This window comes from Vanessa cardui, chromosome 26 (genome assembly GCF_905220365.1).
Source record: "Vanessa cardui chromosome 26, ilVanCard2.1, whole genome shotgun sequence".
NCBI classification, from domain to species: Eukaryota; Metazoa; Arthropoda; class Insecta; order Lepidoptera; family Nymphalidae; genus Vanessa; species Vanessa cardui.
In genome coordinates, this window is record NC_061148.1 from 3,277,281 (window position 1) to 3,303,370 (window position 26,090).

Here is a 26,090-nt window from a genome sequence, read left to right on the forward strand (position 1 = left end):
GGCAAATGTTCAAGCTGTTACTTTACTGCATAGCTGGATAATTGGACATAATGTCATAGTCAGGGCTTATCGTATAGTCCCCGAATTAATTAATAATTGTCGTGGCATAGCTTGGCTTGGCTAAGCTTAATTCAGTTCGGCTTAGGACATAGCGTGACATTAGTAAGCTATATATTAGTAATATGAATAATAATAATAATTTGTTTTTGACACTTAAACCAAATTGTATCAGCACCTGATTTAGATGATTTTAGCTTTGAAGACCATCATTTTATTTTTAAAAGCTCTCCATCCGACTCCTTTCAAAACAAAGTTTTTTCGTTGCACATATTTTTGAAATTATAATAAATACTAAAATTCATTTTAATGTAAATGAAAAATTAAATCTTTATTAAATACCGAAGATTATTTTATATATGTACATTTTATTGATTTGGAGGAAATCGCTACGAAAATAACGTATAGCTTTTTTCTCATTTATTGATATTTTTGCTAGTAAAAACCGTATCAAAATCTGTTGAGTGATAGACAAGAGGGAAGAAACAGGAGATCCTCGCTGTATCACAGAGACTTAATGAGACGCCTTTCAGATGTTCGTTTGAAGTCAAGGCCAGTACAGGCAACAGGAAAACTGTTTAAACGACTCTTATATAAGACCGTTGCGCTGTGTATTACTCGACTTGGAATCTGCCTTTTAAGAAAAAACAGTAATTTTATTTTGTCTTTGTTGATATATTAATGATTTCTTAGAAATTATTATTAAGCAGGAATACGGCGAGTATTTGTACGTACTCGTTAACTCTACGTTTGTATTTGTATAACAATGACAGATTTTTTTACATGGAATTCATTTGGTATTCCTCCCTAAACTATTTGATTTGTGGAATGTACATTCTGCGAATACTTGCTGTTATTGGGTTAGACATTTTCATATAAAATTCACACATAAATATATTATATACCCATGTTCAGAAACAATATGCCTTATTGAATTTCGTACTTTTGATTGTGACTATCAGCTTTTGCTCGGATGATCAGTGTTCGAAAGGGTTGCAAGCATTCTTACCAACATTCCAGGCGGTCATAATTTTTGTAGTAAATATTTTTATTTTTTTTTACGTAGGACGTAACTGACGGCTTAATGTTAATAATTCTTATGTAAGATCTAATTGTCTATTCTTACTAATTAATGGAAATAAATTGTATACTTCTTTGTAATAATTATTTTTTCTCCTTTTTCAACAGAAAAGGCAAATGTACCCGCTGATGCTAAGTGGTCACCATTATCCATAGACATTGTTAGCGTATGAAAATTTAATCATTGCTTAGTTCGCCACAGCATTGGGATCTAAGATATTAAATACCTAGTGAGCAGGAAATGAGGGTAGACTCACCACTAAACAATAAATACTTGACGGTAGACTAAAATTATTTTATCTATCGATTAACAAAAGAAGTTCCCAATTCTTTATATCGCTCATCCAGAACGTCAAATTGTCAGAATTATTGTTTCAATAGTTTCGATTGACATCTATATAACAATAATTCTGACAATATTACACTAGAAAGTATGTACGAAATGAGATCGTTTGGAATGAAAAAGTCATTTTACAGATTTTTGCAATTGTGACGATGTCGTTCTGGATGAGCGATATCATGTTAAGTAAAAATAATCTGAGCCTTTTTGACACAAATAAAAGCCACAAAAAGTCATGTTAAGTATCGATTCATCTTTAATTTCAATACAGATTCAATCTCATTGATATTTGTCATTGTCGAATTTTTATTCGCATTTAAGGGTTCAGGAAGTTTATAAGTGTTCAGACGTGTTTATTTATTTTTATTTCATGCAAACAGAAAGGCATTTGTTCACACATGGGGTCTTTGTTTCTGTAGTTGAATGAAACGTGATCAACTCCCAACACGAACGAAGCATAATACTTTTATCACATCTATTCTTCACGGAGAAAATTATTTGTCCTAGAAAATATAAGTGAAGATCGTCCCATTGTTCTATTGTGCTTGTAATCATTTCGAGCATTGGATGTTGTTTTGTCAAACGTATATTTTATTGGTGAAGTTTTATCGGAAGCACTTGGGCTGACAGATATTGAAATTATTTATCGAGCAAGTCATTATGTTCATTCCTCTTTACTTTCGTTTACTTGTTACTGTTTTTATGTATATTGAAATACATATATGTGAAAGTATCTGTCTGTTTTTTTTATGGAATAGGTTGGCGGACGAGCATATGGTATGATGGTAAGTGGTCACCATCACCAATAGACACTGATGCTGAAAAAAATATTAATTATTCCTTACATCGTCAATGTGCCACCAACCTTGGGAACTAAAATGTCATGTCCCTTGTGCCGGTAGTTACACTGGCTCACTCACCCTTCAAACCGGAACACAATAATACTAAGTAATGTATTGTTTAGCGGTAGAATATCTGATGAATGGGTGGTACCTACCCGGACGTGCTTGCACCAAGCCCTACCAACAAGTGAACCACTGTCTGTGTGTCGCTCTTTCACGACCTTATCCCTGGACCGATTTTGATTGCGGGTTCAAACCCAGGCAACCTCCACTGATTTTTCATGTGTTTAATTGGTGTTTATAATTCATCTCGTGCTCGGCAGTGAAGGAAAACATTGTGAGGAAACCTGAATGTAACTAATTTCATTTGAAATTCTGCGCCATGTGTTTCTACCGACTTGCATTGGAACAGCGTGGTGGAAAATGCTTCAAAACCTTGTCCTTAAAGGTAGAAGGGGCCTTAGACCAGCAACGGGAAATTTACAGGCGGTTACTGCTACTATTTGTTTTTATTTGTTAGAATGAACATTTTCGTAGCGTGATATAGCGAGCAAGGCTAATCTGCACAGCCGCAGATGCGTTATATTGAGACGATCTCGCAGCATTTGTTACTGTTCTTTTTTCAATAACAGTGGAATTTTAAGAGCATAGTCACGTAATCAATGATTACTAATTTTATACACGTAATTATTTGGGACATTTAAACAAAAGTATAACTTTAAATATATATTATTTGACAATTTTTTGTCTGTTTGTATGTTCCGACTAAATGACTAATCTCTGGAACGGCTGGACCTTACAGATTAGTTTAATTTTAAATATAATAGGTTAGTAGATAAATATACTGTTTATTTAACTTTTTCTTCATTGTTAAAAGTACAATAATGAATAAAAAAATTTAAATGTCTATCAATGACAAAACAAGTAAAGGTCATAAATATATAACCCAAGGAAACCTTCTGAAAGGTACCCGTGGCCCTTAACCGCGATGGTCGTCTTCAGCACGGATTAAAGCCTCCCTGAGAGTAACCCCTTGTCCTGACATAATTTGAACCTTTGGTACTTAACCATTTATTTTATTCACGCTGTCCCAGATTGTTTTTAATTACATTTTTTCTAAAAGTATGACTTCCGCTTTTACGATCATAAAATATAAAACCTTTTTTCTGCATTTTCTGTAGTCGGCATATAATAAATCCAGCTCGTATTTACTGCAGTAATAAAAAGTTCGAAGTCAGGGTTCAACGGAATTATGTAGAAAAATTGAATATATTCATAGTTTATGAACTACTGCTTTGATCTACTTTATACCGGCTGAAACCAGTTTGTTCTGATTTACACTGCTTTGAACTAATTATTTCTAAGAGACTGAGATGAGAGAGAGAATTTTTAATAATATAATCCTGGAGAAAATTCTGGAAGATTATATTATTAAAAATTAATATTAATCATAAAAATTGATTTTTTTTAATTAATTATTGAATTACATTTTAATATTTTATCGCTGATAAAATTAATAATGATATTAGATATTGTACTATACCTTCTTAATTATGTATTATCAGGGTTTTATTAAAATTAAAACAAGCCCTACAGTACGGAAGGGAAAAGGGTTAGGACAAAGGGATTAGAGGATAAAACTCAACTCTTTATTAATACCTTCGCTTGCGATTGTATTTGCATAATTAATAAATTATCTTGATTTTAGATAAGAGATATAATAAAAGTAATTTAATATTTTTATTTAATTAGAATATTCCATAGAGTAATTTTATAACGTTTCAAATTGAATAATCTACCACTGATTTAAAGTAAATTGTATTAAAGAACCGGAATTAATAAACTCAGTAGTCATTCTTTATTCATAATTAAAAAAATATACCTACATGTAAAAATTGTAATATACAATGTACTTAAATTAACTTCAAGCTGTTTAATCGTCTATAGCATCTTGGATAGTATGACAGAACTTAGTAGAAAAAAACTTGGCCAAACGTAGTCTGTACCTATTTGATAATAAAACGCACAAAATACACATTTGATTAGTTAAACTTGGTGTAATATTACTAAGAGTATCTAATGTTGCACTATTTATACCTGCTATATAACACTATCTCTTACAGCTGTGGGTTGGCTGGAAGAAATTTATTTTAGAAATAAGCCCGCCATTGTAAACAAAAATTTCATATATAAAAAAAACTACGATGTACAATTTCTCAGTGCAATAAAGAGTATTATATATAACAAACGTCACTCTACTCTATCACGAAGGTCGCTTCTAATATTGGCTAAGAATAGAAAAAGTTTCCAGACGAACACTGTACTGTGTGCTTAGAAATGTACCTTCTTGTCACCCCCATGGGATGCTTTCGGGTTTTAGATCCAGCCTTGAAGTTTGAGCTCTCATGGAATTCGAATGTCGTCAATCCTGACTCGTCACCTATGAGATCGCACCTTGGTCAAAACATGGTGAAGGAAATGTACGAAAATTTTCTTTCTTCTATGTGATTTTAATAAACCACATTATAGCGTGATTGAACTTACTACTAACGCCATCTATTGACAAAAACTTTTAAAATATAACAATGTATTTTTTTAATAATTACAATGAAAGCGCTTTAACAATTAGCTTGGGGAAAAATCAAGCTGATGTGTTTTCCACCAATTTTATTAGAGCCTAAACAGTTACTTGCCGGTTTAAGACATTAAAAAAACATTTAAAAAAGTTTTCATATCTTTAAAATGAAATTAAATCAATACAGAAGCTGTCATAGGATTTTAAATAAATTATTAAATAACGATGGAATAAATGCTTAGTTTCACAGGCGACGTACTAGTAAACATTACTGTTTAATTCCGATAACATGACTTAATAAATAGTAAAATATATGAATTTCAAAGCTTTTTCATCCTACCCTCGCGGACGTGTTCATTGCACGCTCGTTCTAATCTGACAGCAACGGTTACACACATAAATAATCCTTCATTGCAATATCGCCTTTATGACAAAAGCAATAAGGTCTACAAGTTAAATGTATCACCAATCCATCACTGTGATAGATTTGGTTGTGAGTTTGTTTTCTTTTCCAATAATAAGTATTTGTTCCAATCTGGTGTTGTATGCGAACATTTATTTTCGTTATTACTGTTGTTCTTAATTTAAAAATGTTATATTTATTTTAATTTTTAGCAAAAAAAGGAATTTATCTGAGGTGACCAAAATTTCAACACAATTGGTTAAGATTAAAAAGTGCCCAATATGAATTATGTAATAATTGTTTACTTCTAAATATTTCCCCTTTTTTAAATACTTAGTTATTTTTCAACTAAGATTTTGTTTTTTTTTTAACCTTCCATTCTGGGTTCATATAAATCGTCTGTTTCGTGAATAGAAAATTAAAAACTTATGGTCTGAAATATTATGACTGGACCACCATTTATGTCAAAGTAAAAATATCTTTATTCAATGACGAAGAATCATACTTACCGATAAATAGAATCTCAGATCAGAGAATTCCCAGTGAAAAAGTATAACAACACAGCCTATAAATTCCCACAGCTGGGCTACAGGCCTCCTCTCCGTATGAGGAGAAGTTTTGGAACATATTCCACCACGCTGTTCCAATGCGGGTTGGTGGAATACACATGTGGCAGAATTTCTATGAAATTTGTCACATGCAGGTTTCACAATGTTTTCCTTGGGTTTAAACCCGCTTTCATCGGTTAAGATGCACGCGTTCTAACCACTGGGCCATCTCGACTCGAAAAAGTACATCTTTTCAGAAACGTTGTCAAGATGTTGTACATTATTAAGTTCGACGTCTGATAATCAAAAACCGATAAAGTTGACTTCACAAAAGACAAAGGTTTAAAACACGTTACGCGAAACTTTACTCGACTGCGAAAAGATCCTCTCAGCATCAGAAGTGTCGCATTTACGGCGACGTTTCGGATTTATCCGAATTATAGGGATGTATTGAGACGATTCTTAACGGAACGTCGATTCAGTATTTTCATTAATAAAAGGAAAGAAAGGACATTTTGAAAATATTGAGAAAGATTTGATTTTGAAATAAAATTTGCTATTTTTCAATTTAAGCACACGATTTCTTCTAGATAGAGAATACTGATGCTAGAGTGATAATCAACCAATTAATTTATTAAAAGATTCTTTAAATCTCAGGTATCATGAGCTAATGCACTTCAAATTAGAATTTTATTACTTTTCAGATTTATCAAATTAAATCACATTGCGTACTTTTTCACAACCTTACTGATCTTGACAATATCGTAGGTACTCTGAGGCACGCGACGTGACGTTTATATAGGCACGTATTGTAAGGGAATAATCGCTTCTGGTTGAATATGAGCCGCCAAATCTCTTACTTATATGACCCAGTAACAAACGCAAAAATAAATTGTTATTTTCTCGAAAAATTAAATTTTTCTAAATAGAAAATAGTATTGGTATATACATGTTTGATCATTTATTTTGATACTGTTTGACTGAGCAGATGGTTGTCCAATACTTGACATCACTAAATAGTATAAAACAAAGTCGCTTTCTCTGTCCCTGTGTCCCTTTGTATGCTTAAATCTTTAAAACTATGCAACGTATTTTGATGCAGGTTTTTTAATAGATATAGTGATTTGAGAGGAAGGTTTTTGTATTTAATACATGGACAATATACCTAGTAAAGAAACACTGATAATTTTAGAAGTTTCTAATGTGATGACGTGAATGACCAAATTCTGTAGTATATTTAGTATCAGTATTGCACCCGCGCGAAGCCGGTGCTAGACGCTAGTAAGATATACAATATACATATACATATGTTTTCAATCCCCGGGGAGAACTCCACCGAACCATGAACAAGGAGACGCTGCTGATGCGTTATACCGACATAATCACTCAGCCTCTCCGAACCATGTCGAAGGTACCCAATGCTGTGGTTTCAGTGGGTAAACCCGCATAAACCGGTTTAACCAGAGGCCCTTTCATTACTGATGGCTACAAAAATATCTTTATATTTTTTTCATAGAGATGGTATTGATACGATTGTTTTTTTGAGCCTACTTAGAACAAAGAGATTTTGTTTAATTGCAACTTGCAAAGCGGCTAGCAGAAAACTATATAAGGTAAATAGGACATTATATAAAATTTTAGATATAATTATTCAATTCAACTGTGAAAATTGTTTAATATGGTTCTTGTATTATAAAACAACATAATGAAATTAATCTTCTTAAAATTTCTATCAAAAGAAGCGTCGATCGCTGATATTTTATTTCAACTAATTATTTCTTGTATTACACATAAAGCTTTGATAAATCTTAATTAGTACACAAATATTAATTAACAGCGGCCTTGAAGGTTGTTTTTATACTATAGGTTGTCGAACATATGGGCCACCTGATGGTAAGTGGTCACCACCGCCAATAGACAATGGCGTTGTAAGAAACATTACCCATTCTTCATCAAGACGCCTTCAACCTTGGGAAGTAAGATGTTATGTCCCTTGTGCCTGTAGTTACACTGGCGCACTCACCCTTTATTCCAGAATACAACAATAGTAAGTACTGTTATTTGGCAGTAGAATATCTGATGAGTGGATGGTACCTACCCAAAAACCCCTACCAAGAAAGAAAGTTAAAGATCCTTTTTTTAATAGAAAAAAGAACCGTTATGATATTTCACCCCGACGAGTATGCAGGCTGCGATAAAGCGGTTTCAACCATTTTCTAGATCTCATGAATGGAGTGATTTAATTTTAGTAAGGTACTCTTAGATACATGGTGCTATTTTGTGCATTACTTTTGTGGAATTCTTACGAGGGTTTTAATTTGTCGAAGGGTGGATTCCTCCAATGCGGTTCTCGACCATTTGACTTACCCTTCCTTAGGGAGAGACATAATTCAAGGCCAACCTCTGACCGTATCCATTAAGCCCATGATGCTCTTAACAGGAGGCGCTTTACCAGACTCTGTGCATTTGTTTCTCGAACGAAAACTATGTCTTCGATTTACAATTTACTTCATAATGTTTACAAGTATAACTAACACATACCTAGGCTTGAAGATTACTTACTGATAATGGACTTGATAACCTTGCCTCTGGATCGACATCAATCATTATTCCCAGTACGCAATACCACTGTGAGCCAAGATGGTCCAGTGGTTAAAACGCAATCATCTTAATCAATGGTTGTGGATTTAAATCCTGCCTGGATTGCACCACTGAATTTTCATGTGCTTAATTGTATTTATAGTTCATATCGTGCTCGACGGTGAAAGAAAACATCAAAAGGTGTACCAACCCGCATTGGAGCAGTTTATGTGCTTCTAATCTTCTCCTCAAAAGGAGAAGAGTTCTTAGCCCAGCAGTGGGAAATTTACAGGTCGTCAATGTTGTTTTTGTTCCCACTATACTGACAAACAAGAATACTTCTATTACTATATCTAACAAATGTGAAATATTCATCTAAATCGTTCAGATGGAGAATGGTTTAAATAGCTGTAAAATTAGTCCCAGAATTTAAATAAGCTGTTAAAACATTCTAAAAATCGGGATGTCCCGCGCGTTTGTCCCGAGAGTAGCTCGTTAAGAGTCGTACTAATTAGACGGGCGTGTTAAGTGAACGCCTCCGTGACATAACTTACTTACACGTGGAATGTCACACGTTTGCTGTTTATTGGCAATTAACTAATATTTTTTCTTTTCAACTGAGATCAATACTTAGGCAAAATTAATATCGGCTTGGACACGTGTTGATCTTTCATTGTGAAGTTGTAAGTTGCAAGGAAACTTCTTTCATCGTAACATTATTGCTATAAATAAGCTAAGCATTATTTAAACCATCCGCAAATCGGATGATGAAAATAATATTAAGGAAACAGATTACTGGTTGACTAAAAAATTTAAAATAATGAGGTAGGTTTATTTAGTACGCCAGGGTAGGTACCTCTCACTCATCAGATATTCTACCGCAAAACAACAGTACGCAGTATTGTTGTGTTACGGTTTGAAGGGTGAGTGGGACAGTGTAACTACAGGCACAAGGACATAGCGTCTTAGTTCCCAAGGTTGGTGGCGCATTGACGATGTAAGGAATAGTTAATATTTCTTACAGCGTCATTGTCTATGGGCGGTGGTGACCACTAACCATCAGGTGGCCCATATGCTCGTCCGCCAACCTATACCATATACAACATCGAAATATAAAAAGGTTAAGTTTTTTTAGTCAAAATCGAAATCTAAATTTGCCTTTTTCGAGTAAGTTTTTACAAGGCCTTTTGAAATGCCATCTTAAAAAAACTGTATTCAATAGAAAGATAGATATTCTCTTTTCATTCAACATTCGATATACAAATATATGTTAGTTATATGTAACATATTCTACCTGCAAATCAATACGAATTAGCTCCACGCTTTTTATCATCTTCATATTCTTGGGTAATTGTGTAAGTGTATTTATTAACAAACGGTCTGAATTTACGAATAGGCAAAAATATGTGAGAGGTTTTAGTATCGAAACGGGTTTAGTAAAACTTTTAATTATGTTATACAAACTATCGTGCGACAGCCGAAACTGGACTATAATAATTATTGAAAATGAACTAAAACACAAATTAAGCTAATTCATATTTTTATTATATCGACCATCTATTTTGTTCCTACCATTTTTTATTGATAGCGACAAATTCATTTAATCTTCATCATCAATATTTCTTTACCATCTTAACGTACCACCTTAAGGAAATAACGTACAGTCGGGGTAAGAAAAGGTTCGTCACCTTAAGACCTATTTCGTGTGCTCAGTATGAGCGATAATCTGCTTTACTGATCGAGAATGACATATTGCGTCGCAATGATTTGATGTTCAGATTCAAAAGATACTAAGTATTTAAGACTTGATAAAGGAATTAATTTGAAAACTAACGAAGGTTTGACTGACTGTACATTGCTTTCTGTTACTTATACAGACAGATATCGCAAATAAAGATTCGAATCGAAATTGAACCGAGCGTCGATTCGGTCAATAAATGTTACGTAATTGGGCTTCGTTTTATTTAACAGTCGAGATGTTCCGTTTTAAGTCCGTAACGTAAAACAAACATCATGTCGTCTAAATTGCAATTGTATTTGCAATAATTGTAATGTCTATGTATTTCATACAAATATTGTTTGTTACTGTAAGTTTTAAATACTTACAACGATAACAACAACAGCCTGTAAATTTTCCACTGTTGGGCTAAGGTCTCGTCTCCCTTTGAGAAGAAGGTTTTGGAACATATTCCACCACGTGTTGGTCGAATACCTATGTGGCAGAATTTCAATGAAATTAGACACGTGCAGGTTCCCCCACAAAGTTTTCTTTCACCGCCGAGTACGAGATGAATTATAAACACAAATTAAGCACATGAATATTCAGTGATGCTTGCCTGGGTTTGAACCCGCAATCATTGGTTAAGATGCACGCGTTAGTCACTGGGCCATCTCGGCTCGCTTAAATACTTAATTTCTTTGTTGATTTCTCTGTTGAAACATATTAAATAGAGGTCGTGTGCAATAATTTAACTCTGTGAAATAACTCTTATTTACGTCTTCTTAAAAACATCGAAAATTACAAGTCTCCGGATTTAACAGTTTCTCATTAAACGAGAAACGTTCTGCGATCGTTAATTAATTGCTTTTTAACGTAATTTTTTCAGTTCTAATTAGCACTTTTAAAATGGAATTTTAATTTTAAATTCATCTGTAAATTCATAAAGTAAAAGTAAAGTAATAGCCTGTAAATTTCCCACTGCTGAGATAAGGCCTCCTCTTCTATTAAGGAGAGGGTTTGGAACATATTCCACCACGCTGTTCCAATGCGGCTTGTTGGAATGCACATGTGGTAGAATTTTGATGAAATTAGACACATGCAGGTTTCCTGACGAAGTTTTCCCTCACCGCCGAGAACGAGATGAATTATAAACACAAATTAAGCACATATATACATATATAGTGGTGCTTGCCTGGGTTTGAACCCGCAATCATCGGTTCATATGCACGCGTTCTAACCACTGGGCCATCTTGGCTCTAAAATTCATGGTGAAGTCAATAATTTAAAAAAAATCACCCAAAGGCAAAATTTTTCGGGTTTAGGGAATAACACACAAGCTTACAAAAGGCGGTTACTTTTAGTAGATATGTTAATAGTGATTTGTTTCGTGGAAACAAATGTTGTTCAAGAATAAAATAACTTTCTGATATCAATTATTAATCTATTAGATAGGATGTCCCACTAAAAGCAAACTGAAACAAACGATCAACTTTATTACATTAGTGTGCGTGTCGACTAAGCTTGATACTAACCAATCGTCATAATCCTTTACTAGTGTGCGTGCTGTAACCAATTGTTAGGACTATTTCTTTCAACATATTCTCAGCTTTGACAATATATCTGTTTGTGTGTGTGCCGAATCATGTCAACTTATTATTTATTCGTTTGCAATTTGTCTGAGAGAGGAAAGGCGCAAGCGACATCACATATTATTTGCAATCGCTTAGATGGTGAAAGCTATGGTTATTACTTGTATGGGACCTAACTTTGCTACTAAGAATTTTTGAACAGTAAACTCATTAGCAATTTCCAGCTGTCGACAGCCTTACAATATTACTAAGACAGCGAAGCAAATATAGTACGACACAACTTAGATGTAGCATCGGCAAATTTAATAAAACCGATTACTGCCGTTGTCAACCGACTTCCAAAAGGAGGAGGTTTAGGATTTTGATAATTTTTTTTTTGTTTGAAAGGTAGTGCTTCCCGTGGGGTCCCATTTTTTTTATTTTTTTTTCCGATGATGGTATCCATGTGAAAACGACATAAGTCTTAAATTTGCATTATGTATATGCGCAACAAATAGGTGAATAACTGAAAATCACGTTAACCAATTTTGATAATTCTTTTTTTATTATAAAATATATACTTCAAGGGTAATTTGGTGAAAGTTTGGTAAGGTTCTGAGCACAGGATCCATGACAAAGTAACGGAACGGAAGGGAACGGAACAATTCTGAGGAGCACGTTAGCGATACTCGGTCGAATCTTTTATTTATAGGTTATTTGGATATTTGAGTCACCTTCCGTAATGTGGTTATGTTTATGTAATTATCATAGTCGAATATTATAATCAACTAGCTACCCACCCCGGCTTCGCACGGGTGCAATACTGATACTAAATATACTACAGAATTTGTTTATATACGACATCACATCGCAAACTTCTAAAATTATCAGTGTTTCTTTACTATATTGTTCATGTTTTATATACACAAACCTTCCTCTTGAATCACACTATCTTTTAAAAAAAACCGCATCAAAATCCGTTGCGTAGATTTAAAGATATAGGGACAGAGAAAGCGACTTTGTTTTATACTATGTAGTGATGGAACTCCTATACGGCTCGCAGTGAGGGTGCGATATGGGGCAGAATTTCTTACTATCTTTAATCAAATTTTGTGTATGTGATGTGATGTCATATGATGTACGAAATATAGTTGGTCTTTTTCAAAGCTTTTTTGCTGAGTTCGATTACAGCTCTTTCGAGGGATCCTTGTAGTTTACGCCGCGTGACGTATTAAATCCGCATTTTCGAAAGTCTATTTTTGCTTTATTCGCAAGTTTCCTTTGAAATTGTCCTCGAAGTAGTTTCTGACTCATATAAACGGAACGTTTAATCTATCCATATTTAAAAAAATTAGTTAGTCAACATCAGCTTCACTTAAAATCAAAAAATAAATAAAATTTTAACAAAAAGAAAAACCGACTTCAAACAACACACTATTTTAAAACAAATGAATATGCACGAAAAAGTAATAAAAATAATTGCGTATTCCACATATTTTTTAGAGTCTTCCTAAGTTAAATGAAATGAAAAATATTAGACTACTTAAAAGTCGATTAACGATTATATCATGTAGTTATAATTATTGTTATATTTGGAGTCGGTGTCAGCCAATAAAACCCTACAGTATATCTATCAAAAAACAATACGAGAATACTTTGACAAATATGTTTTTTACAAATTACCTTTTACACAATAATATACTGGATCAATCAAGGGGCTCGTATCGCTTCTTTCTTTTGATTGTTGGGGCAAGGGCACCGTGGCTGACACCGGCTCCAAATATACCAATAACTATAACTACATGATATAATCGTTAATCGACTTTTAAGTAGTCTAATATTTTTCATTTCATTTAACTTAGGAAGACTCTAAAAAATATGTGGAATACGCAATTATTTTTATTACTTTTTCGTGCATATTCATTTGTTTTAAAATACTGTGTTGTTTGAAGTCGGTTTTTCTTTTTGTTAAAATTTTATTTATATACAACCAATAGAATCAGCTCCCTATCGCGCCATTCGACACTATTCGTCGCTATAGATCCTCGCGTCAGTTCAACCCGAGAAAGCAAATGCATGTAAATCGACGTGTCATATGATATTACATGTTACTACGTTTGTGTAAAGATCATATTCACATAAGAAATAAATGTTGATAATTTGGGATGTCGTACCATACCGTATTAATTAGTATTTTAAACGCAATTATAAAATACATTAATATCAGATTTGATGCTGATAAGTAGACGAATTTTACATACGACCCTTTGTCTCTTACAGTAGCGGTGTGTGCCTTATCTTTATATAGCGAAACTGGAATCTTGTATTTCAAACAGACTTATATACTCGTACGTATAACGTAGTCCGTGTGCCCGCGTCTTTGTGCAAACGTTACCAGAATAAAATACCATTCGTTTGAATTACTTATTTTCCGTCGCGTTTTCTGTTACTGTGTTATATATTTTGTATGTATGTTTACGTTGATTTGATATCTCAGTAACTCTATACAAGTACCAGATATGTAAAAGTAAGTTTGTAAGTAATGAGTCGAAATGGCCCAGTGGTAAGAACGCGTGCATCTTAACTGACGATTGCGGGTTCAAACCAAGACAGGCACCGCTGATTCATGTGCTTAATTTGTCTTTATAATTCATTTCGTGCTCAGCGGTGAAGAAAAACATCGAGAGGAAACCTGCATGTAACAAATTTCATAGAAATTCTGCCACATGTGTATTCCACCAACCCGCATTGGAACAGCGTGGTGGAATATGTTCCAAACCTTCTCCTCAAAGGGAGAAGAGGCCCTTTAGCCCAGCAGTGGGAATTTACAGTCTGTTGTTGTGTGTTGTGTTGTGAAAAGTAAGTTTAATTCTGACTTGAATCGGTGGTGAGTACTAGTAGTTGCCTGCGGCTTCTCTCGCGTTTTAGGGTCTCGGTTGTCGAGTGTCAAGTAAAAAATAGCCTATGTCCTTTCAAGGAGTTCAAGTTTGCACCACACCAAATATCATCAAAATCGGTTCAGAAAATTGGTCGTGAAAGACTACACTTTTAATATTAATATATTTTTTTATTAACATAACCGTTTGTGATAGCGTCAAAACTTTGTGTTGGTATTCCATTTTCAAATATTAACATGATAAACTATGAATCCCCTGATGTACGGATACCCTCGTCATCTGGAAAGTGAAGCCTCCTCGGCCATAAAAAACAGACAACGCAGTGTTTTCTGAACTAACCAAATCTCGGGTTGCTTAAATCCGTCTTATATGGCGCATCTTTGTTGAACGTGTCAGGTTTATTTATGGTGACTTAACACGTTAAAATATTTTAGGAAGAATTTATATTTCTTTATCACAAAAATGTAACATGTGGTAACGCCTTGCTGATCTTTGAAAAACGTATTCCATAAGGAGTAACCATCTTTTATATAGGCCTGACTATAAATGACATGATTCACAATAATGAACAGGAAAGTGAGAGCACCGTATTGTTAATATCAATGTTATTTTTTTTGGTATAGGTTGGCGGACGAGCATATGGGCCACCTGATGGTAAGTGGTCACCATCACCTATAGACAATGACGCTGTAAGAAATATTTTCACGCTTTCACGCCCAAACTCCTGGATAGATTTGAATGATATTTGGTACACATATAGGCTTTTTTATTGGAAAAAGTCTTTAATGGGTTGAAAATAGGGTTGATAGTTTGCATGAAAATATTTTCATTTTTAGAAGTAGAAGTATTAAACTTATATATATTTTTTATTCACCCCAAGTACGATAGGAATTTAACACAAATGAAGCACATAAAAAGTCAGCGTGTTTGGTCTTGAACACGCCACCGGTTAAAATGTAGGTCTTGTAACCACTATTAATAAATATTTATGTCCCCATAAGTAGAGAACATATATATACATAAATATTAATCGAATACATTGACATAGAGATGTACAGATGTTCATAGCGTAAGCTACCAACCAATAGGCACAAGATTTTCGTGTTTTCAGAGGCGTGGAGCGTGTATAATTCCAATTTCCAGATAAATTTACGACAGGAAAATCCATCTTTATAGTTATGGACCCGTGTTTGAAGCAACATTCGTCTCATGTATGTCAGCCATTAGACCATCTAGACAGAAAAAAATACGCCTGACATTAGGTTTATTTATAAAAAAGTAAAGTTATATTTATCACCTGACATTTACCTTTAACTAACATTTAGTTGTTTCTTTAGAGAATACATCACGTTATTGGATTTTATTTATAGCTCGCTGAAAATATATCCATTGTTTTTTAACCGTTTGACAGAATCATTTCCACGTCGATTACCTGGTGGCTGTGAAGTTGAATCCGATTGATATATTCAAAAATGGAATTCCATTTGTAAAATGATTAGTGATGTGCAATATTACGATGCCGTGAACGATTTTGCCAATGGTTGCCATACTCAGAGGACTAACTAACACCAACTAACTAACTACACATACGCAAGACAGCTGGCAGGAGCTGGATGCGAGTAGCCCAATAATGATCTCAGTAGCATGCAATTGGAGAGGCCTATGTCCAGCAGTGGACGGAAATGGGCTGATGGATTGGATTGGATTGGGCAACATCACATGCATAACTCTGTTCAATATAAGTAGCTAAAGCATTTGTGTTATGGAGAATCAGAAGTAACGAAGGTACAACACTCAGACCCAAGACAACATAGAAAACTAATGAACGTTTACTACTTAACGTTCAAACTCGGGAATTACCTTACTTCTCACTTCCAGGATGTTACTCAGAATATACCAAAAGCAAAACCTAATAACTATTCAACCAAGCGCCTCAGGATCTTCTTTATCCGCAAGATCAACGAAGTATCCAGATTTGAAAAACGTAATAAGTACAACGATAAAGAAGTTACTGGGATTTTCTGTCGAGAAGTTCACAGTGGCAGAAAATAATTTAAAAGTTTCCAGATTTCACGCTTTAATGTCCGGAAATCGTGAACATCCATTAGTCCATCCACTAGTACTTAAACTATTTCCACCCGTGTAGTATTTGCCGTCTTATCGGATTACGAGTGTGGAAATAGACGATGTATTTGAGAGAATGCATCTATTTGTGTACTGTATCAGGCTGGGAATATCATCATCACAATCTATATTCTATATGTATGTATCAATATTATAAATGTAAAAGTAACTCTGTTTGTCTGTCTGTCGCCCGCAAACCGTAGAACCAAATTTGAGGAAATTTGGTATGAAGCAAACTTGAACTACAAGAAAAGTTTAACTTGCTGGTAGGGCTTTGTGCAAGCCTGCCTGGGTAGGTAACACCCACTCATCAGATATTCTACCGCTAAACAACAGTACGCAGTATTGTTGTGTTCTGGTTTGAAGGGTGAGTGAGCCAGTGTAACTACAGACACAAGGGACATAACATCTTAGTTCCTAAGGTTGGTGGCGCATTGTCAATTTAAGGAATAGTTAATATTTCTTACAGCGTCATTGTCCATGGGTAATGGTGACCACTTACTATCAGATGGCCCATATGATCGTACGCCAACCATTACCATAAAAAAGACAGACAAATTTACTTTCATATTTATAATATTAATATAGATCAAGCAATTACAATTCTTTATTTACAGTTACGATGAACATACATATGTTACATAACTGATAAGAAAATAATTAATACCAACAGATAAACCAGATGTGTACTTGTTTTGTAGTGAAGACGACCGCCTAATGTTGTTTACATGTGCGTAAACGTGTGTTAGTGTGCATCGTGCGCGTGTGTGAGAGAGTCTTTTTATGTCTTTCTTTCAGCTAATTAAGAGTCGAACCCTTCAAAGGTATCTTTATGTTACGTTTGATGTGTTTTTTTGCGCTGCATGTCTACTAATTGTTTTTTTTATTGCGCTTTAATTAAGAAAGAGCTCAATTTAATTAGTCAACTCGATCGCTGTGGCATCATTACAGTACAGGGCGTTTAATACCTTATATGAAAAGTATCATAATACCGGTACGGGCTTATTAGACCCTGTAAAATGAAAAGAAACAGCCTGTACATTTCCCACTGTTGAGATAAAGCCTCCTCTTTCATTAAGGAGAGGGTTTGGAACATATTCCACCACGCTATTCAAATGCGGGTTAGTGGAATGCACATGTGGCAAAATTAAAATGAAATTAGACTCTTAAATCTTAAATCCAAATATTGGTTTTTATGACTCCTATCTGTTTGTAGTTGCAAAACTTTATCGTTGAAGTGATAGCATAAATACATTTTATAAAAAATATAACAGCCCGCTTTATAGTAAAGTCGGTTCCAGACGTGCTGATACATTTTTCGTCCAGAATCAAGGAAATGCGATTGAATGGAGAAATGTTGCTAGCATTCTCTGATATAAATAAATAAGCAACACCATAGAATTATGGTTTTATTACGAATAAAATTAGACACATTTAAAAAGACATTACATGTCATTAGTTTACTTTTAAATATTATATGTCATTCACCCCCTCTCTTAAGACAATACGTAATCGTTTAAATAGCTCGGCATTCTTCGCTGTCGTGTTGAACGACGTTCTTTAAATGACGAACTCGTGGAAGGAAGTTCATGAGATTGATTATTTTCAATAGATTCTTGATTAGGAATAGGATTTTCATCTTGAATATTTTCAGAATTTTGCATTTCGTTATTTTCATTACAATCTTCTAAATTTTCTGGTAGTGGAGCTAATTGTCTGTTAGAGATTGTAGTTTCTCTTCCATCTGACAATCTGACATACGAATATTGCGGATTGGGCTGGAGTAACTCTACCTCTTCAACTATAGGATCGTACTTGGTAGCTCTCACGTTCTTTTTCATTAAAACAGGTCCTGGATTTAACATCCAAGAAGGAAATGATTCGCCGTTTGAAGTTCTTCGGGCATGGTTGAACATTCTTTCGTGAGGAGTTACATTAGTACTAGTACATAAAAGTGACCTGATGGAGTGTAAAGCCACTGGTAAAGCTTTTTCCCAATCTGATATCTCCATATCTTTAGATCGGAGGTATAATTGTATGTTTCTCCAAAGAGTTCCATTAAGTTTTTCAACTTGTCCATTTCCCTGGGGATTATATGGAGTTGTTCGACTGCAAGCTATCCCAAGAGAGTAAAAAAATTGCTTCAATTGTTCAGACATAAATGTCGCTCCTCTGTCTGAGTGTACATAAAGCGGAGTACCAAACATAAAGAAAAGATCCTTCAAACATTTAATTACAGTCGTAGCAGTCATATCTTTGCAGGGATAAGCGAATGGAAATCGGCTGTATTCATCAATAATCGTTAACATGTATTTATTTTGCGTGTTAGATGGTAAGGGTCCCTTAAAATCTATGTTCAATCGTTCAAATGGAGACGTAGCTTTTATGAGTTGATATTTATTTTTATTAAAACGAGGCTTGATTTCAGCACACACTCTGCAGGAAGTAGTTATAAGTTTAATGTCATTGATAGAGTATGGAAGGTTTTTCGTCCTTACCCAGTGTGCTAATCTTGTGACACCAGGGTGACAAAGAAGTTCGTGAATTTCTTTCAACTTACTATTATCAAAATTAATATGAGCACATACTCTAGATAGAGCGTCAGCCACTGTATTATCCTTACCAGGTCGATAAATAATTTCAAATTTAAAACTGGAAAGTTCAAGCCTCCATCTTTCAATTTTCTCATTTTTTATTTTGCTTGAATGTTTTTGATTGAACATGAATACTACAGACTGTTGATCAGTTAAAAGCAAGAAATGTCTACCCATTAAATAGTGCCGCCATTTACGCAGAGATTCAACAATTGCACTTGCCTCCTTTTCTATAGAAGAATGTTTGCATTCAGACTCAGTTAAAGTTCGTGAAAAAAATGCAACTGGACGACCGTTTTGAGAGAGTGTAGAAGCAATGGCAAATTCAGATGCATCTGTTTCTACCATGAATGTTGCATTTTCGTCGACCACTACCAAAGTAGATTTACAAACATCTGACTTTAAAGAGTTAAAACATGTAACAGCCTCCTGGTTTAAAGGAAAATGCTTAATACCAATAAGAGGTCTGATCTTCTGAGAAAAATTTTGGATCCACTTGGAATAGTGAGCAAATAAACCTAAAGTCCTTTTTAAGGTTGGTAAATCCGTAGGAATTGGAAGATCCAGTAGTGGTTTAAGACGGTCATTGTCAGGTTTAATCGTATTATTGTATATTGAGTATCCTAAAAGATTTATAGAGTCGCTTCCAAAGACACATTTACTTTCGTTTAGAGTTAATTTGTATTTCTTAACTGCATTCATAAATTCATTGAGTTTTCTATCGTGGTCATCTTTACTCTTACCACAGACAGTGACATCATCTAAATATGCGAACGTTCCTGCTAATTTTTCTGTATCGATAATGTATTGTAATGTTCGCTGGAAGGCCGCGACACCGTTTGTTACCCCAAAAGGTATTCTTGTAAATTGATAAAGTTTACCACATGCTTCGAATGCTGTATATTGTCGTTCAGATGACAAAATTGGTACCTGGTGATAAGCGCTTTTTAGATCGATTTGGCTAAAATAATTAAATTTTGCAACTTTTTCAATTATAGACTCGATGCTAGGTAGAGGAAATGCATCTAGTTCTGTAAATCTGTTTATGGTAAGCGAATAGTCAATAACAAGCCGCTTTCGGTGTGTACCACCTCCTGTCACTAATACTTGTGCTCGCCATGGAGATACGCTGGGCTCAATGACGCCTTCTTCTAGTAATTTAGATATTTCATTATTTATAAATTGAAGATCGTCTTCAGAGTAACGTTTAGATTTTATAGCTATTGGTCTAATATTAGGAGATAAATTACTAAATAAAGTTGCAGGAGGAACAGATGCTTCTATAATATTGCAGACTTTCAGGGGTCCTTGGTTACCTCCAAACTGAAATTCAAGCACTGAATGATTTTGTAATAAGTCATGCCCTATAATAAGGTCTGCGCAAAGATTGTTTACAATTAAGAGGGGCTGACTTTTATAGATATGTTGCCCTATTTTGATTGTCGCTACACAGGAACCTTCCACAAAAGATATGTGATTAAGTGAGGCTAAAGTAATGGCCTGCTTACATGGATTCCTTTTCAGACGTATTGTTTGCGCTAAAGAACCGCTTACGAAACTTACGGAACTACCAGTATCAATAAGTGCATCAGCTTTGTAATCGTTAATTGTTACTGATACCGTAGCTCTTTTTAAGCTAGAAGGTGAGGCCGCAGAAATCGTAGCAACTTCCTTCGGTGCATCTTCTTTTACAACATAGTTAAGTGTTTCTTTATTACTACGGCAGACATTAGCGAAATGACCTGTTTTGGAGCAAAGTTGGCAGGTGGCATTACGAGCAGGACACTTAAATCGTCGATGAATGCTTCCACCACAAAAGAAGCACTGCTTCTTTCTTGAATAATTTGCTATAGCTAAGTTTTGATGAATTGGCATTTCTTGTTCTTGCTTAGAAAGAGCATTTAGATTAAAAGAATTATTATTAATATAGCCTCGAGAATTTCGTTCGGCTGTTTCTAAAGCAATCGCTTGATTTAGGGCTTCATCTAAACTTAAGGTAGTGTTTTCTAAGAGTCTCTGTCGTATTGTTTGGGATGTGATCCCAGCAACAAACGCGTCACGAATGTATTCATTCTTATATTCTTCAGGAGTCGCGGCTTTAAAATTGCAATCATGTGCTAATAATTTCAGTGCGTGTACGTATTCTGTAATAGTTTCATCCTGTTTTTGTTTTCGAGCAACTAAAGTATATCGAGCAAAAATTTCATTTTTAGGCTTTAAATATATGTGATCTAATAATGATAAGGCATGCTCGTAGGATTTATAATCGCGTATATAGGAGTACACGGTAGGAGATAGATGATTTATTAATAATTTGAGTTTCATTTCATCAGTTTCGTTACAAGCTTCTTCTGAGATAAAGTTTATGAATGTATACCTCCAGTGTGACCATCGCAAATCTGCAGATGCCGTATCAGGTTCGACATTAAAAGTTTCAGGACGAAGATATCTTGACATGGTTGATATATAAGATGGCATAGAATATTCTTCTGACATTGATATTAATTATTCGTAATAAATTGATATAAATAAATAAGCAACACCATAGAATTATGGTTTTATTACGAATAAAATTAGACACATTTAAAAAGACATTACATGTCATTAGTTTACTTTTAAATATTATATGTCATTCTCAACATGAGATACGATCCATATCTTGTTGAAAATGTATTTTTTATTTTATATACTTTAAACCACAAAACTTTTTCTATAATTTTCCATTGTTTATGTAATATAAGTATTTCAGTAGGTTTTTTACATCGTCATCCAAAATCTAAATCAAAATAAACTTTATTCAAGTAGGCTTTTACAAGCACTTTTGAATCGCCATTTTACAATTAAGTGAAGCTACCACCGGTTCGGAAAGTAATTTCTACCGAGAAGAAGCGGCAAGAAACTCAGTAGTTACTCTATTTCAACCTTTGAAAAATACAAAGTCATGTTAGTTAATACAATTATTTAAATTAATATATCCTGCTTGGAAGTCAACAGGTAAACCATTTTACAAATTATATTGAGTAAAGCTATCACGGGTTCAGAATGTAGATTCTACCGAGAAGAACCGTCAAGATACTTCCAATCCAATTATATATGTAAAATGTATATATTATATCCTGCCTGGAAATCAACAAGTATAGGTCCACGCCTTTCTAACACTTACATAATCCAATATTAAATAATATGATTTTTTATTCATGTATGTTTTGCTTTTGAGCTGAGATGGCCCAGTGGTTAGAACGCGTGCATCTTAACCGATGATTTCAGGTTCAAGCCCAAGCAAGCACCGCTATGTGTTCTTAATTTGTGTTTATAATTCACCTCGTGCTCGGCGGTGGAGGAAAACATCGTGAGGAAACCTGCATGTGTCTAATTTCATCGAAATTCCACCTATGTGCATTCCACCAACCCGCATTGGTACAGCGTGGTGGAATATGTTCCAAACCCTCTCGTTAATAAGAGAGGAGGCCTTAGCCCAGCAGTGGGTAATTTACAGGCTGTTACTTTACTTTTTAGATTAAGTAACTCTGGATAAATATTTAATTGTACATTGTCTACATACATGTCCTAAAGTAGTCTGTGGATTTAATTCAATTAATTTCAATATCTATATGGGAATCATTACATTAAAATCCTACGCTTTTTTATCTACATAATCTTGTTTTTAATAAAAAAAAGTATGGATTAATGGTTCGCTGTTCTTTTATAGTTTAATACTTTTTATGAACTAAATATAACCAACGTAGCTTATCTTAGAAATTACCTTTTTATATAAATTGTTCTGCATAAGCCTTTGTTGGTATATTCTGTATACACGGCGCATACCTTATTATTTTTATAAGAGTAAAAATATAATTAAAGTATTTTACCGCCTAATGCATCAATACATTGGACCGTAAGACATAAAAAAAAGCATGCGACTGCGATTAATTGTTAGTCATTCATAGTAATTAGTTTTATTTTTGATTATTATTTGTTGTAATTAAATCAGATAGTAATAGCCACCAATATTTTTTCAAGCCATTTTTACTTCTGGTTAGCTAACCATTAAAAATTATGATAATATGTCTATACATTATTATCAAAAGACTGAATGTCCCGTATATCTTTCCAAAAGTACTAAATAGATTTTCATATAGTTTTTACTTATGGACGACACTTCGTCTCGAATCGTCGAATAAACATCACTATGTTCATTCGAAGCCAATAGGAACCAACGGTGGTTCCGTTTTAGGTTAATGGTATAACCGTTTCTAAACCTGCATGCCAAGGTAGTTTTATTTGGTACTATGACACAATATTATGAATGGATCACATAGATTTACAGTTTCGGAATGCCAATTAATTTCAAATAATAAAGTTCTCAGTCAAATTAGTTCGTATTACAATCTCACTAAGTGGCGCTAGTGTACATTTAATTCGAGTGTGCTGAATAAAAAATATAATTACAAATTCTACATATGAAATCGGAATCTCTCAGTTGACCTGCGTTTTCAACTGACTTATAATACTCTGTTCGACTAGCAAGTTTTTTAAGTTGCAGATTTCGTTTTTCGAAACCGGGTTTGAGAAAGATGTTTTTTTTTTTTAATATTCGTACTTAAATTGCTAAAGATTTCTTGGACGTTCTCTAAATTTAAAACGAGATTTCAAAGCGATTGCACATCACGTTAAAAAACTTATACAGATTATTAATATATCGATGTTTATATAATTTCAATGGAAGTCATGTCATAAAACTGTCAATTACAATGAATTTAGGGTGTCTGTTCTAAATGGGCCGTTAACATTTCTCGAGAATGCAAAATTTAAAAAGATGTAAAGGTTTTAATAGAAATAATTTATGCTTAAAATCAGACCAATATTTTTAAACAGTAAATTCAGATGCTTTCATATTTATTTAAAAAAAAAAAATTTGAATATCGAATAACTTCGATCAGGAATTCCAGGAATTCTTTATTATTTTTAAAAGTATTGAAAATTTAAACGAACAACCGTGATCGCGAATAGCGATATTTACTCGCAGAAATAAGGTTCCGTATTCATGAAATACATTCGAACACATATTTAAATTTGGAATTGATAAAATGCAACGCGAGTAGACAAATACAAACAAACATAACGCCGTACTAAAATTTAAACTAGCTATTTTAGTTCGATGCCTTTATTTATACGGTACTCATGGTACGGCGGTTTTTCCGAACTGATATGACATGGAATCCTTCAAGAATAGAGCGTACCCTTTCCTTAAAGGCCGGCAACACATCTGCAAGCCCCCTGATGCTACAGATGTCCATAGGCGGTGGTAGCCACTTTCCATCAGGTGAACCTCCTGCTCGGTGGCCACTTATCACATAAAAAAACCCTTACATTATATGATATTATATATTCATTGAATAAACAATATATTTGAAATGTCTGTTTTTCATATTAAAATAAGCACTTTTTAGTAAATTCGTAGGTGTTATAAAAAATGTTATACACGGTACATATACCAAAACAACATTTTATTACCATTGTGGTCTGTCAGCTTGTTTGTCCCGGCTAATTCCTGGAACGACAGGAACGATTTTAACGGGTCTTGCGCTCGCAAAAAGCTGATGTAATGAGGAGTAACTTAGGCTACTCCAATATTTTTTTGCTTAATTCCGACGCGAAAGAAGTCGCGGACACAACTAGTAGCCTATAAGGATCTAATATGTAACTTTGTCGGCTAACGTCATACGTTAAAACTATTCCAATATTTGAGCAAACTGTGTCAATCTGAAGGTCTTTCTTAATTGGTCGTCAACCGAGGAAATCAACATACTTGCTCCTTGATTAAACATTGTAGTCAATATTTTATTAGTACTGAACTCAGGTTCACAAAGTCTTGTCACATTTCGCGTAATGCCTAAAGGTCATATAAATTGTGGCCGAAAATCTGCATTCCTTTAGAGAAGATGGAGCTCATTTCACCAGCCTGCTCCAATACTTTAATTTATGAATATATTAATATTAGACAACATCACATACATTACTCTGATCACAATGTAAGTAGCTAAAGCACTTGTGTTATGGAAAATCAGAAGTAACGGCGGTACCAGAAACACTCAGACCCAAGACAACATAGGAAACTAATGTGCTTTAACCTCATATCACAGGTATGGTATCACGATGTTTTTCAAGCTTTCCCAGTTCTTAGGACAAACAGCAATAGTATTACTGTGTTTCTATTCTAAGGTGTGTGTAGCTGGCTCGATTTCAAAGAAACAGCAACAATATATCTTGTTTGCCAAGGTTGCTGGCGCATTGAACATCGGAGTTGGCTGTTTGGACCCAACTTGGAAGCTAAATGGTACACCTGTTTAGAACACGATTATTATCATTGCCTACAAAATGTATTTATTTGTTATTTTGTTTCCTTTTGTTGTCTTATTTATTTGTACTTAACTTAATCTACAAATTGTTCTTTACTTTTGTTTTTTTATTGTTTATTTCGTATAAGTTTTACAACTGTGCTGTGTCCTAAATAAACATTTATTTCTTTCTTACATTAAATATACATATGTAATACATATGTATAAGGAATGGTTGATATACCTTACGATGCTATTGTCTATGGGTGGGGGAGACCACTTAAACTCAGTTGAGAAATTAGCCTATCCTATTCAATCCAAAAAAAAAAAATCAAAAATGGAACAAGAAATGAAATTTTAGCAAGTTTTTCGATTTTTTTCTTTTAGTGTATTCATGGCCAGATATTTTAAATATATAACATCA

General features: G+C 34.1%; 2 protein-coding genes across 2 annotated transcripts in view; one reads left to right on the forward strand and one right to left on the reverse strand.

The window, feature by feature from the left end:
• The window catches only part of LOC124540644, a 36,374-nt gene extending 14,589 nt beyond the window's left edge, over positions 1-21,785 (reverse strand). The window contains exons 1-4 of the mRNA XM_047118311.1: positions 21,706-21,785; positions 20,892-21,045; positions 20,436-20,651; positions 18,308-20,258 (exon numbers count right to left, since the gene is read on the reverse strand). Of these exons, the coding sequence (XP_046974267.1) occupies positions 18,308-20,258; positions 20,436-20,651; positions 20,892-21,045; positions 21,706-21,785 (2,401 nt within the window). The remainder of the gene's footprint in view (positions 1-18,307; positions 20,259-20,435; positions 20,652-20,891; positions 21,046-21,705) is intronic.
• Positions 1-26,090, forward strand: part of LOC124540776 (sex peptide receptor) — a 221,813-nt gene that overhangs the window by 23,145 nt on the left and 172,578 nt on the right. The gene's annotated exons all lie outside the window — the stretch shown is intronic.